The sequence below is a fragment of the Clinocottus analis genome, unplaced genomic scaffold (genome assembly GCF_023055335.1).
Source record: "Clinocottus analis isolate CAN_PGR_092001 unplaced genomic scaffold, fCliAna1.0.p SCAF_3, whole genome shotgun sequence".
NCBI lineage: Eukaryota > Metazoa > Chordata > Actinopteri > Perciformes > Cottidae > Clinocottus > Clinocottus analis.
The window spans coordinates 13,567,404-13,587,069 of NW_027176042.1; the positions used below are offsets into that span (position 1 = coordinate 13,567,404).

General features: G+C 42.0%; 1 protein-coding gene across 2 annotated transcripts in view; it reads right to left on the reverse strand.

Annotated features, from left to right (window-relative positions):
- The window catches only part of celsr2 (cadherin, EGF LAG seven-pass G-type receptor 2), a 59,387-nt gene that overhangs the window by 33,669 nt on the left and 6,052 nt on the right, over positions 1-19,666 (reverse strand). For both annotated transcript variants that reach the window (XM_068594301.1, XM_068594300.1), the window contains exon 2: positions 4,492-5,199. In XM_068594301.1, coding sequence (XP_068450402.1) covers positions 4,492-5,199 — 708 coding nt within the window. The remainder of the gene's footprint in view (positions 1-4,491; positions 5,200-19,666) is intronic.

The following is a 19,666-nucleotide window of genomic DNA, read 5'->3' on the forward strand; positions in this document are numbered from 1 at the left end:
TTTTGTATAGTATCTTTTCCTTCTATTTATGGATTATTTACTTTTTCTTTTCTATTAGTATGTTTATTTTATGTGTCAAACACCGAGGCAAATTATTTGTATGGGAAAACCTTTTGTCAATAAACCTGATTCTGTTTTATACCGTTATATTTTATTTTACGTCTTGTTTGATTTATTATTGTGTTATAAGCAAATTAATGAACTCATTACCGCAGAAGTTATGATATTGAAGCAAAGCAGCTTGACATGTCATCGGCTTTTTGTCGAGGAAACCAGTTGGAGGCTAACTTCTCTGTGGACCTACAAAAATACATCATCCCGGCACGACCTTTATCACTTGAACGGTATCGCACCAGACGTGAACGGTCCACATTCAGTTCAATTCCCCTCATTGTTACCTCAGTGCAATGTCACTTGTATAAAGAATATCTCATTGAGTTTCACACTCAAATGTGAGGCGAATACAGATTGTACATTTGAGAAAAAAAGACTGCAGTTGGTTCAGGAATGCTGGCTGACAATGTTTGTCTACTCATGTCATCTCCGAGGCAAATTATAGCGGCTTTCAGTGCTTGGCATGCGACCATTTAAATATCGGTGGGAGGTGATGTGAAAGAATTCACCAGCTCATGTGGCAAAAGCCCATTAAAACACCACAAATGAATTCTTGATAATCCAACAAAAGAAGGGACTTTCTTCTCACAAACACATGCATGAAAGTCTGATCCACTTATTTTCATACAGATGGAAAAACGTTGTTACTGTAAAACACACGACTTGAATTGCTCACGTCGTGTCTTTTACAGTCAGAAAAGGAGGATAACATCTTGTTGTTCAGCATCTACAGAATGACTCAGCCAAGCCAAATCTATATATATATATATATATATATATATATATATATATATATATATATATATATATATATATATATATATACATATATATATATATATATATAAAATAAAAAAATAAAAAGGAAAATATATATATATACATATATATATATATATATATTTATTTTTTTTCCTGCCACCATCTGGCAACGCCTACGGTCCAACAGTTACACACACGTCTATACACCATTAACACATAAACATTCCTCTGATTGTCCATCCAACTCTCTTACAAGCATGATCACAGCTTTTCAGCACTTAGCTATCCAACCGAATCACACAGAGTGAGCAATTTAGTGTACACACACACACACACACACACACACACACACACACACACACACACACACACACACACACACACACACACACACACACACACACACACACACACACACTCCCAGCACGGCTTGGAGTCTGCTGAACTCAACGCTCACTGAGGCAGAACAGTGGGAGTTGTAGATCACAGAGGAAAACACATCAAATGAAAACCTGAAGTCTGCACGACCTTGTGTGATCAGTCGGTCTGACAGCGGGATTCAAACTTCAAACTGATCGTAGATCATCTGCTACATAACCACGTTCACTCCCACGTAACTCGACGGGTCCTGCATAGTGGATCTAACGGCACCTGGATCTCTAAACCCTCGACTGATGGAGATATTAATGTGACTGATTGTGGTCTCTGCTGCAGGATGAAAATATGCCCACTTCACCCACTCACACGTTCGCTCTAAGTCTTTGCCGATTCACGTTAAAAGCACCTGCAGTTCAGCTCCAACACCCACAGCTGTGCACAGGAATATGTAAGTGTCACTCAACCTGGACTCTGAGTGACTGAGCCCACACGTTCAAATGCCTGACGCTATTTCAGTCTCCATAAACAGCGGCATAAATTGGTGAAAAAACCTTTTAATGTTTGACGAGGAATAATGGAAGCGATGCCATTACAGAGAGCACAAAGACGCCAGCGTGAATACATTTGTACTTTCTGCCTTCTCGTTTATATATCTATTTTAACAGGAGGCTTTTCTTTTTAAAGCAAAAGTGACTGTAGTTTTAGTTGAAGTGATGTTTTATCAACTATAAATGTGGAAATCTGATTTTACAGGAGAAAGTGAAGTGATGGTTCATCAGACTTCTGCTTTTAGATGAGATGAAGTCAACGCCGCTGAAAACCTTAAACGTCAAAATGCCTTAAATGTCAAAGTGCTGCCCCAACCACTATAAGATAATAAGAAAGTATTATTCACAACTATATGCCCTAACTCATAGCCTTTTATTAACATTTTCAATAATCTGTCATGGATGAAACACTCAGATCTTTAACTTCAGTAAAAGTGCCAAAACTACACTGTAGAAATACTCAGTTGAGTAAAAGTCCAACATTCAAAGTTTGACTTGAGTTGAACAAAAGAATTGTCTGCGGGAAAAAATAAGCTAAAAGTACACATTACTTCAGAAAGTTTTTAAATTTGGAATTAAAATGTGTAAGTAACACTTAAATTTAACTAAATGATATTATAATCTATATCAAATTAATACATCTGAATGTAATGTTTGACTGTTTTAACAACCAGTATGATAACTGTATTCATAATTCATAAACAATATGAATCTGTAAAGTAAATATTGACTCAAGCTGTCAAATAAATGTCGGGAAGTAAAAATGACGATATTTACATTAAATAGTAAAACTATAATGTAGCAAATAAAAATGAAATACCCAAGTACAAGTACCTTAAAACAGCACTTAACTACCGTGCTTTAAAAATGTACTTTTTGTTACTTAACGTCGTTGCATTTAATAAACCAAGTAGCTCTGTGCTTCAAAGACAAGATGAAACTCTAAATCACATTAAAAAGTCAGGGTTTGACCCACTTAACCTCTCAACAAAAAGATGGGGTAACTACCTAAATATGCAAACTGCATAAATCAGCATATTTTAATTTGCTTCCTCTTTAAACTCTTTTTCAACTTCTCCCTTTTCCCCTTAACCATAAAATGTGTGAGCAGACAGTCTTTAACCCTTTGAGGACATGAAACATTTCTGGAGACTGAATAACACGTTCTTTATCCAGCTGGTGATGCTGCTGCCAACAGTGATAAATTAACTCTCCATTATTGCTGCAAAGGGAAGCTTCAGTTCTCTCCATCCCAACATATTGTGTGCTTTGTGATATCTTTTCTCAGGTGATTTTTTTTTTACCGGAGGGCATTTTACAGCCAGGGGACGCTCTCCTTCTGTAGCCCTCTATGATTCATAATTTGTTCCCTTTTCCCACTCAGCGATACAAGTGCTGTGTTTTTCTTTTACAAAATAAAGATTCCTCTGAAATCCCCAGTCACCAAATAGACACCTGAGAGTACACAGAGGTGTGTTATATCATCTTTCTCCCTGTTCTTTGAAACACAGTCCACTCCTACAGCTCCGGGTGAAGTTTAGAGTGTAGGTGTGAATAACTGCGCAGGTATTACAGGTTATTCAACGGCAGCATGAGTAGCATAAAACAAGGTTCTTCATCATTTAGATTACATGTTACATGTTTTCATCTTGTAAAAAAAACAGATAAAAGATAAACAAATAACCTAGATGTATGTAGTGTTGAGTTTCAATTAAGGCAATTTACATTTAAAATGTATAGAATTGTATAGTAACTGTTTACTTCCGCTGTGGCCGACTGCAACAGTGACAACCAGATCAATAACTCATCACTCAGCCTTTGTGTGCAGAGCTCTGCTCATCAGCGTACAGGACCGTCTGCTTTTTCCCCCTTCATTTTTCTTTTTTTTTTTTAAGTGCCAGGTTCAATAAAGAGTTGAAGAGGGAGTGAATGGGACAGATGTAGACTTCAATGTCCCCATGGGATCTTTGTGAAGGGGAGAAGAAATTAACATTTTGAAGGCTACATGTGGACACAGCTCGGCAGAAATTGTGCCCTTTCACCTTCTAGTGGCAAGATGTTTGAAGACAGAACAATTATTCAGTGGGAACTCACGAGGGAGCAAAACCCCCTCAAACACTGATTGTCCAATCATAGCTCAGAAACTGTGGGCTAACCAGACACGGTAGGCTCCAGATTTCTTTAGAAAACACTGTGCATGTGCAATGTAAGGATTATCGAGGATACTACAACAATGTGTAGTGCAGAGAATAGACCCTTGAAAGTGCTTCAGATTGCTCAAAGAAGTTGTGTTCAAAGAAGACTCCCATTAAAATGAATGCATTTCATATGTATAAAAATGTAAAGCTGAAAAGCCAAATTATACCAGTCCGACATTTTTACTTCTTATACTTATAAGATTATGACAAAGCTCTACACTGCAATAGAAACATCGTGTGGCTCCTTTAGTTGCATGTCCTTGACATGCATCATTATGTGTCAGCTGGAGGCAAAAATCTCTCAGACAACTAACAAGGTGAGTGTTAACTCGCCAGCGAGCTGGTAACATCTGAATCAGAATCAGAACCATTTATCGCCGTGTATGTTTTCACACACAAGGATTTTTTGAATGAAGCAAAGGGATGAGACTGATTGAAAAAAGCAGCACTGCTTCATCAGTAATTATTAGATGTTTAGTGAGGGCGCTCACCTGTGTAGTCCTGCAGGCATTCGCAGGTGTAGCCTCCCTCTCGGCTGCGACACACACCGTGAGCTCCGCAGGGTTTCGAGTAGCAGAGGTCAATCTCCGTCTCGCAGTAGTCTCCCGTGAAGCCTGTGGGGCAGCGGCAGCGGAGCCCGGCGATGGGGTGGATGGGTCTGAACAGGATGGTGTCTGACGCAACGAACGGCGCCAAGCTGTCGAACTTCAGCACGGACACACACTTCATGTAGTTCTCACATGGCTCCCGAAGGCAGATGTTGTCGTCAAAGGGAAGAACTTCCTGCGAGGAGATCTTAGCGAGGAGGCTGCGGTTCAAGTACAGCCTCTCCTGCAGCTCCTCTGAGCCGAAGAACTCTCCTCCTCCACTTTCAACCGTCCTCACGGGCCGCTCCTCTGCGTGGCCGAGCCCCCCCGGCCGCTGGTGTCCCTCCCCCAACACGGGCACCGCCACGGACAAGCTGACGTTGAGGATGCGAGCGCTGACGTCTGTGTCGTCTTGGATGTTGAAGATGACCACGTCTTCGGGGGCGGCGGACAGGACGCGGGCCACGCCGTCCAGGAACTGGGCGAGCAGCAGGGAGAGGAAGCGCTCCTGGGAGGTGTTAGCCAGCCTCAATGTGATGCTGTTGGACAGCATTTCATCGGTGATGATGGTGACTTGGAGAAGACACTGGGCTGATACTGAGTGGACACCATCTGAGAAAGACCAGAGAGAAAAGTCAGACAACTTGACATCTTAATTCATATTTGAGGTGGTGACGATGGTGAACTGTTGATGATTGGGATGAAGATGTCCTCGAGGTTTTATGTTAAGTTGCTACTTGATGTATATTGTGATGGTGGATTTTTTTTGTTTTTTAACACATTAGAATTATATGTTTTATGTTGTTTCATTATATTATGTTTGTGACATAATTAAATGTGTTGTTCTGTATTGTGCTTCATTTTCACTGTCAGAAAACAATAAAGTTAACTTGAAGTTAAATGTTCTCACTAAAGTGAAAACACACAAGGACCTTTTTTTTCTTTTTTTACACAAGGACCTTCAAAACTTCATGATCACACACACACCTGTTTGTAACGAAAAATGATCTTTTCTTCTTACTTGTCTCTGCTGATTGAAATAAGATGCACCAGGCCGGATGAACGGACAATACTTGTTAGTGGGCTGAATACATTCTTGGTGTATCTGGTCTAGATTTATTGATAATAAGAAACATATGGAATATCACCAGACTCATCATTTAAATAGCAGCATGTTTTTTTATTTGATATTGTATTAAACGATGAGTTAATAAGAGACCGCAGACTGCAGCACCAACACACACAGCAGCTGCTGTAACAGTAAATGCAGGATTGATGCAGGTATGGGCACGGTGGAGGATTCATGCAACAGCTGCTCCTGTATCACTCGGTTCAGCTCAACACGGCTGTTACTGTAAAGCTGCAGCTCGTAATGAAGGAATAAACAGCCCCAAATTGTACATAAATTGACACTTTAATGAATATCAAAACTTCTTTTGCTCATATTCCTGGCTTGGACAAGTGTTTTTTCCTCATGTGCCAGAACAGATAACAGACGTATGCCAAGACTTAGTCTATGTTTTCTTTCAATACAGTCCAAGTTTCTAATCAGCGATTTCACGCCTCTATTCACGACTCCTTCCCTCTTTGCTTTGTCCGGAAGCAGAGACGCTACTTAATTATACATGCCACACTGAAAGCCTTAAGTCTCAAATTCAATGGTTACAGCATTTTTTTCAGCTCAGCAAATCTCGTCTTTTATCTCGTTGTTCCGATCCTGTTAATGTTTCATCTTCTATACATTCGGTCCTTTGGCTTTGACTGAAGACATGTCGTGTTTTGTCTGCTATTCTACAGTAGCTCTTGACTGTACAATACATGAATTCCCCCGTTAGGTCTTCATCCGCCGAGTCAGCCTCGTAATCTACATGTTGCTGTTGGTAATTAAAACCTAAATTATTCTGTTTCATTATGTTGCCTTAAGCTATGTGCCCCATTTACATCAACTCTGTTAAGCTTATTTTCCTGCTTGTTTTCTACTGTAACCACATTTACAATAAAAAGAAAACTGCTCTTCAGCTGAAAGCCACGGAGGCAGCAGCCGGAGCGCTGCTCACTGAGGAGGAAAATAATAATGAAAACCAACTCGATCCTAAACATCCTAACCATCCAATCAGCAAGAGCACAATGGGAAGTTTTTTATGCTGCTAACAAACAGACAACTGATGGATCTGAGTCCGCTTCCAGCAGACAGAGAAAGTCTGTAAGAAATGTACAACTTGACCTGGATCACTGAACCACAGATATGAAACTCTGCATTGTTCTCTGTCCGATGACAAGAAGTCGTCCTGTAGTCGCTTAACAAACTGTTTACTTTGGGTCTGTCTAAAGTGATGCGTCCCATTACCTGATTCTGACATTTCCTAATCCTAATATAGCCCAACATAGGACATTTGTATGGAACTATAGGAACTTTTTTAAAAGAACAGTAAAGTTGTATAAAACATTTCTTTGTATATTTGGTTTGCTTATTACCTGCAAACGATAACATCACCTTCAATTATAATTATGCTCCTTGTCCGTTTTGGTGCTGCTATTAGATACATACTACAAAACAAACACCGATGGCAGTCGGGAGGGAAAGTGTATGAATTAAATGTGAAGTGCATGTGAAGTAACAAAAGTACAAGTAGAGAAGAGCCAGAAAGAAGTCCATGAGCTGAATCCATTACGCAGAGGTAACTTGGTTAAGTTTGCCAACATCACCTTCCATACCAGACCTCGCTAGGCTGAGTAGTAGAATCCCTGAATACAATGAACTGAGAAATAGTGAGTTTTATTGCATATTAATTTAAGATATTTATTTATAATTGGAAGTTTTTGTAATTTCTCTGAAGCTATTTTCGTTCTAAGGTCACAGAGAAGCCGATGTCATTTTGTCCATGTCACCGCTGGCCGGCAGCTTTCTGTAGCCTGGAGAGCAAACTGAAAACGGGCTTGATGAAATCAAAAGTGTGACAAAAACAAGCCTCTCAGATAATCAATGGGACACTTTGTTTAGGGGCGTCTGGACGCCGGCCAGAGAGCCGAACCTGCGAGCAGGACTCGCACAAACAAACAGCACGGCTCAAAGTTACCAGATCCCTGTTTTGGCGCTAGGCGAGTTTAAACACAACGTGCCAGGGGAGGGGGAGGAAAGGGAAGAGAGGCGTATGGGGGTCGTAGAGGAAGAGAGACAGAAGCATGTTTGACACGGCTGTAATCCTTCTGCTTTCAGTTAAGCACTTCCAGCACAGTAATAATACAGGGCCTTAGCAGAGGAAGTGAGGATGAATCAAAGTACAGAGACTGTCACACTTTACTGTAAACACACACACACACACACAGACAAACAGCCACACACACCTGTGTACACAAGAAAGGATTTGCATATAAGAGGGGAGAACATAACAGGGAGCCACGACAAAGGCAGAGCAGTTCATAGTTCAGCCCTGTTCTTCAAGAAGAGGAGAATCCCGAGCGAAGTAATGCCATGATCCATTTCCTAGGCACTATTTATAACGTGTGTTTGAAGAACACTCCATTTTAATTAATTGTGCAATTCATGTAATTATGGATTAGAGTTAATATTTCTTTCAAGTCAAAATGGCCTTCCAGATTGTGAAAAAATAAAATAACATTTGAGAAGCGGATGAAGAATATTTTCCATTTCTGTTTCAAACAATTGATCAATTATTAATATTTTCTGTCTGATCATTTAATTGGCGTATTGCTTTGACTTTAATTACAACATTCACTTTGTGGATTATAATACTCTGGTATCATATTTGTGAATGACCAATCAGATTCAAACAGGGAGTGTAATGACCTTAAACAGACACACACACACACACACACACACACACACACACACACACACACACACACACACACACACACACACACACACACACACACACACACACACACAAAAGGCTTTTAAATCAAGGTAAGTTCAACATGCAGTTTCTGTCTGTCTGTGAAAACTGTTTTAATATAATGTCTCCAGGTTTCAACTGCTGAGCCTTTGGGAGACAAATATAATGCTGCAGTAACGCAGGGCGATTATTACACTTTCACATGATATTGACGGACGACAGTGAAATCCTTTCTAACCGGAAGAAACAAACCCAAAACAATCTAATCTCTCTCTCTCTCTCTCTCAAAGCCTTCTCTTGATCCATTCAGCTCATATTATAGCCGATACTCTGCAGCAACAGTAGCCAGAAAACACACAGCTCTCATAGAACAGGGGCTCTTAAAGGTTAGGCCAAGTATAAGGACAGACATCGCCTTAATTATGTCCTCTGCCAACCCGCATTCTTGGTCTGGAGCTCGGGCAGAGCTCCAGACGTAGACGCAGCGCTGGGAAACTGAGCGCGAGGAGAATCTCCTCTGAAAGGAACCAGACCATCCTTCAAAGAGGTCATTCTCCACGGAAGGATCCTCCGCTCAGGGACGGGAGGGTAAGCGGACAATTTGGGCCAAAAAGGAGGAAGAGAGGGATGCTTAGTTGGTGACGAGACAAGATGCCAGTTCTGAAGTGTGACACTACTCTCAGCCCAGAGCCCGACCCCCTCTGGGCCTCTGGGTGCCAGGAATGCTCTCAGCTAGGAAGTGGCGCCAGGGAAAAGATTAAACACACAGTGTGGCTGCAGGACTGCCAAGACTGTGTACAGCATTGTATGTGTGTGTGTGTGTGTGTGTGTGTGTGTGTGTGTGTGTGTGTGTGTGTGTGTGTGTGGGCGGTGATCCATACGTCAATACAGAAGAGTGTACATTAGAGCATTGGAGGTTTAGTCATCACTGAAGTTGAGACAAGTTTGTGATTAAAAGAAGAAAAAAAAGTCTGTATTAAAGACTCGGATCACTGATTCAAAAACCGCAACGGTCACGGATTTGTGTACGTTTTGTGCTTTTGAATCAGTTAGATGATTCATCAAAATGGGATCAGAAATGTATCATCAAATACACATATTAAAGATGTTTTTGAGGCTGTGGTTCATCTGATTTTACCTTTCAAGCTCAAATAATTTAGCACATAGAATACTCTGAAGGTTATTTTTTTTTTCATTTGAAATAAGATACAGATCCAAGAAATCCTACAAGCCATCTCTGATTACAAACTGTGGCATGTAAACAAGCTGAGTCATTACGATTTACATAAAACGAATCTCTCAGACACACAAAGGCCATGTTGCACTGCAGGTTGAGGCCTACACACACAACATAAATTATCAGCCAGGGGGGCTGAGAAGGGAAGGAGGACAGCTTTTTATCTCTGAAATATTAATGAAACCCAGTTTCAACCACCAAGAGAATTCCAAGCAACAAATACTCCACTGACACAATGTTATATACATGCAGAGAGCATCAAGGGTTAAGTGATTGCTATGAAGACAGTCAGTAAAACCAGGATATATGGATTGATGTTTAAAACCTACAAGGACTCTGAGAGGGTGCATGGTGATAATAAACTGCTGAGAGAGACAGAGAGAGAGAGAACTAATCGAGGAGACTGGCCTAATTAGACCACAAAGTTACCATCGAATCTCCCAGTTGAATCCCAGAAAATGTCAACAAAGTCATTGTGGATGAAGATCAGAAGGACTGCGTGACCAAATCACCGAGGACAGAGACATCACCCAACATCCCGACAGAAACCCTGACCTTCTCCCTCAGAGCTTTGCCTGTGACAGTTCACTGGTTATTTATGCTCTTCTGTCTCTGTTTATATTATATTGTTTTTTTTTGTGCTCTTTTTTAGAGAAAAGGAAAGACAGAAAGAGACAAGAGGACAGGAAAGAGGCAGAGGAGGCAACAAGCTACAATTTCTGTAAGTCTGAGCTCTCAATCCAGGATGGAGCCACCAAAGGACGCAGCTTCACCTTCAGAGGACTGAAGGTTAGTGGGCTGAACCAGCACCTCCTCTCAAGATCATTCTGCAGAGAATTGAACACAGCATCGGTGCAGGTTTCTGCTGCCGGCCACACAGAGAGAGACAAAGTACAGCCGCATTAAAATGGTCTTCATCAACTAAAAGCAGATATCTGCATTCAAATGAGAGGAAATGGAAAACAGCAGATTATTCAATCCATGACGCCCAGTTTATGCCCAGAGTTGTGATGTAAACAATGCACTGCTCAGAGGTACTTCAACAGGGCAGCTGCTCACAAAAACAAGACCTCAAACCCCGACTACTCCGCCTCCTAATGTGCAGGTTAAACACTCAGCCAATGAACGCACCTTCCAGTTATTGTGGGGAGTGGAAACACATTACAGACACTATAAAAATACAATTCATCATCATGACAGTGGAGAGACAATAAATAATCACACTCAACCAGCTCCTTCAAGCAGCTATTCATCAGATGTCCAACGGTTCCACGTAAAGAACGCCACAATCAAACAAAACCCGTTATTTCTGTGATCCGGAGCGGCCGACACTCCCTCGGAGGCCGCTGTGTGTTTCCCTGCATCAGTGTGTCGTGATGAGGGGGAACCTCCGGGTAGCAAGGTAATGAGGTTGAGCAGAGCCCGTCTTAGTTGTTCAGCGTCAGTACACTACAGTATGTGCAGCACGCACAGAGTACTCAGTACATCAAAGAGCGCAAAGCCGGGGTCACATTTCCAAGATCAATAGGGAGATCATAAATTAAAAATCACGTTGGAGGGATAAGGCCTGTGGATGTCTTTGCAGTTCACTCGCTTTACAGCTCCAACCAACGAGCCGCTCAGCAAAATGCTTTTAATGAGTTTATGATTCAGAAATGAGCACGCAAACTTCCTGTTTGGTTGTTTGTTTCAGGACAGATCAGTGAGATCTGGGTTCAAACAGCTTGAAGCTTTATTTAAAAAGCTCTAAAAAGACAAATTATACAAAAAAAACAAAAAAAAACTTTCGCTAACAGTGAAGAATAGACGCATTTATCAAGCCACGCACTCCGACTCACAGTGACGAGTCAGAGTAATCTTCAACAGCAGCTCAGAGCCCATCAGAGGCAGTAATTTACTCGACATCTGCCAAATTTTTTCTTTTTTAAATAATCCTGATATTTTCTGTCAATGATATGCAAAAACATATACAAATATATTTTCTTTAAAAGTTCCTATCCTTAATATCTCTAGTAGAATCTAACGTGCGATAAATCATAATGTAATTGAGAGAGAGATACTGTGAGAGTTGAAGGGAAGACGGAGGGAGACGGGATTCAAAGATGCTGCATGAGGTGAAAGGAACAGGTGTTTCTGAAGCAATTAAAGTACTTAAAAACAGAGTCTGCACAGCAATCTTGAAAACCATCAACTATCAGTCTGACGACGATAAGCCTCCGGGGGCAAAGGCTAATATGTCTAAATATATCTTTCTGCACTTGCACAGGAATACAGGACATGCCTTATATGATACGCGAGCGTCGAGCCGTGGAGTGTGTGTGTGTGTGTGTGTCGTAGCCTGCGAGACTGGAGATAGAAATGTATATCTGGATGAAGGCTGTCTAACATGGGTGCATGAAGAGAAAAGGATACGGCACTCAAGGCGGTCCCGGAAGTTGTTATCACATGATTTGGCCACGATGTAAAATTGGCTTCAAAGCCCTGAATTCTTACTTGCGGCTTGCTATTTTCGGGCCAAAACGTTCTCTTCGGTAGGCCGTCCATTTTTTGATTAGAAATTTAAAACGCAAGAATGGTGTTCGAGTTGGACGGCATTCATATGCAAATATGAAGGAGGCGGCTGCAGTTTCAGACTTTCAAAGTCTCTGGTCTAATGATATAATATATAACTCCATTAATAGGTAGGCAATCAAATGAACATGGCTCATGTGGGAACGAGAAGAAATCTGAATTGGAGCAGGAAGGACGCTGCTGCCCGTTGACGGAGTACATATAATAAACATAACAAGAAGCAGTTAGTATTGCAATGACAATTGCAGACAGTGTTTGCACAACAGGAGAACACAAACGGCCTTTTAAATGTTGAAATCAAATGTAGAGGGTGAGCTAAAACTACAATATTCTGAAACACCGTGTGCTTTTTGTAACTGGAAGAACAGTCGTCTCTGCAGTAGTTATTAACAGAAAGAAGCAGCGTTAACGAGCGACTCCAGTCTGAAGAGTCTGTCCCCAAGTATCATGTTTGCATATTGCTGACAAGCACCACACCACACAAGGTCACAGAGAGACCACACACACACACACACACACACACACACACACACACACACACACACACACACACACACACACACACACACACACACACACACACACACACACACACACCAAACAACCACAGAGTTGTGGCCTGAGAGTACGGTCCCTGTGGGGTCGACAACAGTACACAGTTTAATTTAATTGTTATGAAATACTCTGCCCTTGCAGCGTAAGAACCACACACATTGATCACTGGTGCTCTTCTGATGTTTGTGTCTGAGACGTGTGACTTTTTGAAGCTTTTGCCTTCAAAGTTCAGAGATCAGCAGCGCAGTTGTGTCGTCACTTTGACATGTTTATGACCAGTTTGAGATTAAACCTTACAGGTGCTGGGACCCGTCAGCTGAACTGTAAATCTGGTCGAGTGTGTAATGATACGAGGACGAAACCCTCGTTTAAAACTGCAGAAGACAACTGGAGCCACAGCTTCAAACACGCACTAACCTAAATAAAATGATGTAATGTTTGTGAAATACAAACTTTTCCCCTGGAGGTTCATTGAAGAAAAATTGTCAAAATACAATTACAAACGGAATAATATAACTAACTAAAGTCATTTTAAAATTGTATTGTTCTCGACTCCTTTGCGTTTTCATGTGAAATAACCTCCGGATTTAGTTCCACCTGATTGTGGACGTACAGGAACAGAAAGCACCCAGCAGGACAACATGTTTAATCCTCCTCTTCATCCAGTCAGCCAGCTGAGGTTCAATTAACACTCCAGTCAAGATGAAAGGAGAAAAAAAGACACTAATGAGGGCTGATGTGGGTTAAAGACCGAGGGAGGAGAAGTTTAGCATGATGTGGGAGCTCTATGGCTCGGTGTTTAAAATAGTCTGATATCTTTTAGATCGTATCAAATGCCTTCTTCATTAAAACCGAGCGCACTCTGGTTGGTGTCGGTTTTATTTAAAAGCTGGAACCTCAAGTCCTGTTGATCAGAAAGGAAGCTGTAAAATGTGGCCCGGGGTGTGTGGGGAAAGGAGGGGAGGGGGGTTGCTTGAATTAACCAGCGCTGAAAGGTGAAACACACTCAACTGCTGCCTGAAAGGAGACTGATGACTAGTTGGGGGCTGGATGCTGAGAGGCACAGGTTTTTCATCTCATTACCCCAAACCCCCCCTCGCCCCCCCACCACCCTTCTCCCCTATTCCTGACCCCCCACGAGACAAGCAACAGCCGACGCAGACGCCCCACCACCACCACGCTCTGCATAAAGCACTCCAACGACTCCCACCAGGCCTCCCACCTACAGCAGCACACATAATCAGAAATCAAGACCAAGGCTCAATCACCGCAACATGGTTTCCTGTGGATTTAAAAGAAAAACACACACAAAGGAAGTGAGTCCAAATTCCCCCTGCAAAGCCCGACTACTCACTTGACTCAATTGACTAGCCACCATCCAAATCTGATAACATTTACCGCAGTTATTCAGAACCACAATGTATTATTCAGAGTTAACCGCCATCACATTTGATTGAATCCATGCATCTTTAAATGCTAGAGTTCAAAGTCATCAACAATTTGCTGATGTTTATCAGGAAGAGGCGATCCATTTCAACTGGAACGGTGCCAAAAGTCGGATTTCCCACTCGGCGTGTCAGACGTACTCCACCAACTCTTAAAGGTTAGGGTTAGTATGATGTATAAACTACCAGTGTAATGTGTCAACTGGTATTAGTAACAATGGTCACCAATGTTTAACCTCATTGAGTTTTCCACCGTTGTACCAGAACCAGTCTCTCTGGTGTGACATCATTCCCAGCACTAAGCTAAAGAAATGAGGCATATTTATTACTTTTATACTCGTCTAGTCTACAATATGTTTTTGCAAGCTTTCAGTTTGGCTTTAAGAGTTGAATAACACAAAAAAATTGACTTTTTGAACAAAGGATAAAATGGGAGCTAAATCAACAATTAAATGGGACGCATTTCACTGCTTCTTAAAAATAAACCACAATATACACCACTTACTTTTATCCACTCTTATTTAAACACTATATTGTCTAGCTTTAGAAGCCACGGTTGTCGAGAAATGACTGGAGGGTAAAACATGAGACAATGTTAAACCTTCTCTAATCACCGAAAGAATTACTGCACAACTTCTGCTTGGGGGGAATCTCACAGCACAATGAATGCCACATTGAAGGTTTATTTGGGATAGAAGCTCCTCACCCACACCAGGTTGAAAACTGTGTTGTTGGTTTAATCGTTGTGAAAAAGCAGCAACACAAAATTAAACACGTCTGAACACCAACAGACTGCGAACAACAGAACTTCTCACAAGGAGGGAAGAGACAGCATGCTTGAACTCCCACGCAGCAGATCTGCTGCTTTCTGTGTCCCAGTGATGTTACATCAACACACAAATTACACAAAGCACCACAACGTGCACTTCCACTACGGCAAGAATGTGCGTGAATTTGTCTCACAGCATAAGAATGAAAGGGTTAAATAAATATTTATATGTCTCTGACCTTGTTTTGGAATAATGATAATGAATAAAGAAAAAATAATTATGCAGCTGGAGGATTCATCATCTTCTGCAGAGCAATTTGGCTTTAAAGGTAATCAAAAACAACAAAAGATCAGCTGTAATGATAACGACAACACGGCAACACCTAATTATTTACAGTGCCTGTGAAGTCAATAGTGAAAACTGCTGCTGTAGCTCAATGTCAACCCAAGGATGTCCATCCAGGGTCGTCTGAGCCAACCAGCAATCCCCGATTCCTCCATTCAGGAGGAAAGCTGACTGCGTCGTACTCATTTGTGAACCCCGACACAGCATCCCCGGGTGACATTTTCTGCTGTATCGGAAAACCCACAAGAAGAGGACATTCCTCAGATTCCTCCACTATAGTGAAGCAGCTTTAGAGCCACAGAAAAGGACTAAACTCCTCCAATCAGAGCATTTGCATATCAAAGGAAAACTGCTGTCAGCGCAGTAGTAAAGAGACATTAGCATGCAGAGATGTGACCGAGCATGAGGCCATTATTCAAACATACCAATAGCCATTTTATAGATATTGGACATAGCAACCAGCCGCACAATAACAACAATGTCATTTATTAGGAAGATTTAAAACAGAGCAGGCAACAACTCAAAGTCATGTTCCAGGTTGGAAACTAGTGCTAAAAAAACCTTCAAGGGCACTTATTTTAAGTTTTCCTGACAGTTAAATGTTTGAACGCTGTCACGAGTAAATTATTTTTGGAAAGGCAACAAATCATCAGGAGTGGTGAAAGTTAAAAATACAAAAAAAAAGGATCCACCTGCATCTGAGTAAAACATATAAATAGTCGCTCTCATTCATTGACTGCCAACAAACAGTGAAGCACAATAACACGACTGTAGCAGATCAGGAGGAAACCATCTGTTTCGTTATCCTGACGCCTTCCTGTCAGTATTAATATAAATCAGACGGTGATGACACATCTCAAACTGGTGCACGTCATGGTTCACCACCTCTACAGTCACACCTCTTTCCTCCAGTAATGTTGACAGTGAGCACAGCAGAGGAGAAGCATATGAAACCGGGTCGCTCTGAAATCTCAGCACTAAATGAATGCAATGTAGCGTAAAGGTAACGGCCTGTAACAGATCCGTCACATCTACTGTGTGAGAAGCACTTGTAGGACTTTCTGTCCTCCAGTGGAGGTCTGGAATACTTGCATTGTGTCAGTACAGACCAGTGGTGCCCAAACGTTTGCCCACAGCCCTGTGAGATGCACTCAAGTACAACAAAACCTAAATTCATCAAGACTTTTTCCAGTTTTTGGATTCTCTGTTTGTCGTGTAGGCTTGAGAAAACAATAATTCAAGGTAACACCGGGTGAGTTATTGACAACTTTTGGGGGTGAAGTATTCCTTTAAGCTGGACCTTATTAAACATGATTATTTATGTAGAATTGGATATTTTGAACAAACAATTAATAAAAGACAACTGTCAATATTTAGGTTTGCAATGTTGAAGTTTGCAATCACACTGCATTTGCAGCGGCCAAGATGGACATCAACCATGTCTAGCATCTAGTTTTCTCTTCACACTCTCAGTCGCATCAACTGGTGTTTCAGAAGTTACAGCAGACTTAATGTTTGGATTTATTCCTTTTATCAAATCATCATTTCTTTAATTCTCGAAATTAGTTAGAGCTGCTTCACAATGTTCCATGTAGCCCCGGAGGTCTAAGAGCCCCTGATCGGGAATCACTGTACTAGAGCTTCATCATCATCATCATCATCATCATCATCATCATCATCATCATGTGCTTAGTCAGTGATTGACTGAAGGCATCAGACTGTACAGTAAATAGGATAATTTACGGATGAATAGCAGGCCCGGTGAAACCGTCATAAAGACAACAACACTAGGATACAACAAGTGGACACAAAGACAGGAGGGGACGGCCCAGACAGGACCCACTCCCATTGTCTGCTGGGATAGCGAGGACAATGCAGGACAACGCTGAGATATATGCAAACACCACATGGCCTCACCCCAGCGATGCACTAACCTTAATCCCAAACACGATTTCCCCACCTAACATTATGGATGATGTCATCCTCCCCTTCCCTCCCCCCCAGCCCATCTCAGCTCCTCCGGACTTCAACGCGACCAAGCGAAGAGGCCGACAGGAGGATGTTCTGCTGCTGAGAAACAAGGCGGCGGAAGGAAATCGGATACCCTTTGAGCCCATCTGTGTCACAAATCAGAGCGCTTAAATGCGACACCATCATATCACAGAGAGCTTAAACTCTCAGGATCCTTCAAAACTAGGGGCCTCTGACATCTGTCACATGCAAGACTAGACTTTATCCTGCGCATGGAAAGTTTCTCTCTGCGGTCAGGTGTCGGCTGACTTGCTGCATGTCCTGTAAAAATGCTTGCGGAGTGAAAGCAGCCGGCAGGACAGGTCAGTGTGTCCCAGAGCATTACAGGTCCAAAGAAAGCCTCACATGCTTCACTGGAAAGAGGGAGAGGGGGACAGTCGCTCTTTAGAACTTTATGAGCCTCCCCTCCCCCCCATCTTCAATTTACAAAAGGGACCTTGCCCCTTGTCCCCACCCACAAGGAATTTCTCAGGCATTGCTAGGTTCACCATGACAACTGGGTGCTTAACAAAGCATTTCTCTTAGGCATTCTTCCTTTCACAGGGGAGAGAGGGGGACAACAGTCAAAGGAGGGAGAGACAGAGAGAGGTGGGGGGAGTAAAGAGGGAGGGTGGAGGATCTTAAAATGATGGGAGGGAACCATGGAGGTTGTAGGGGTGAGAGCTATAGACCCGGGTAGATAGGAGAAACACGGCGAATGGTGACAGGCACACAAAAAGAGGGAAAGAGAAACAGGATCAAGGTGATAGGTGATGTTAAAGAGAGGAAAGAGAAGAGAAACAGTGCTACAAACATTCCAAGCAAGCCTGCAAGTGTGACTAACGCCATCCTGGGAGGCGCACGAAGAATGAAAAGAGCGTATTACGGATGACTCCAGTCGCACTAAACACGGGCGAGCGTTTGCAAGCTGTGACTCTGAATCCTGTGAATCAACCACGAGGCAAACAGAAATACATCAACCATTAAGAACACAGAAATCCAAGGTGCTCCGCTAGAGTGAAAAAATAATATGATGGCGAGGAGGAAAGCAATCAGAGAGGTCCAGCTGTTGGAAGCCACACACACACACACACACACACACACACACACACACACTCACACACACACACACACACACACACACACACACACACACACGATGGGCTAGTGTTACAGAAGACAAACCCCTGAGAAAGTCCCTCTGCAGACGGCCTAAAGGTTTAATAGATTATAATGAAATTACACTGGCTGTGAATGTCTTGGCTCTTACTCTGATACAATAAGTAACGGAGCAGAGTCTCCGCCATTAAAATTCCAGTCTTGTAGCATAATCTCATGCGAAGATGGCAAAGGGCAAATAGCAAAGGGGGTCTAAGAAAATACATTACATAGAACTACATGGAATACTGGTATCTATCCTGTATCTGATTGCGGGGAAACTGACCATCTAAATAGTTATGAAAGTCACAAATAATAGCTGAGAAACCAACAACTTGATAATCGTATTCATTGTTAGGACTAGTTAGTTGGGCTGAATGCCAACACGTTTGGCTCAGGCGAGTTTGACAACTAAGTAGTTTAACCTTGGAGCATCCACAGCCGATTCAGACCTACACTTGGAACTTAAAAAAAATCTCTCTTCTCTCCCCCCAGTGACCAGAGCCAGAAAATATCTGCTGTCCACCATGTAATTTGAGCATCTATACAACCTGCAGTGTGATGTGAGCTGAATCAAACTGCCATCATTAGTTCTGGAGGCGTGTTTGTCTGCTAAGTCTCTGCATTGGTGTTTGCAAAGTAAGCATGCAGGGCACAGTATTGGCTTGGATTCAGAATTTGATTAAAACAAGGACAAAGTGTCCTCATGACAGTAATAATAATGTATACATTTCATATTTTTCACACAGGGGGTTCACATTTAAGTGTGTCACTCCTACACTCACTGTATTATGCAAACAGGATTTGACACATCAACATAATAATGACAAAACCACAAAAGACAACAAATTGACCTCAAATTCCAATTAAAAAGCATAAAGTGTTCAAAATGAAGGATAATGAAGGATTAGATATAGTTTCCATTCATAAATTAACATGGCTTTAAGGATAAAAGGAAAGCAGGGGGAAAAAATGATTTGCCATTAAATGCAAACACCTATTTATGCAAGCTCACGCTCGCCTAGAAGCAGTAGATCAGCCCGAGTATGTCAACACGGGTCTGACAGATCCCCGGATACACATGCAGCAAATCTAATCCGTCAGATGACAACCGGCATCTCAATTTTGCAG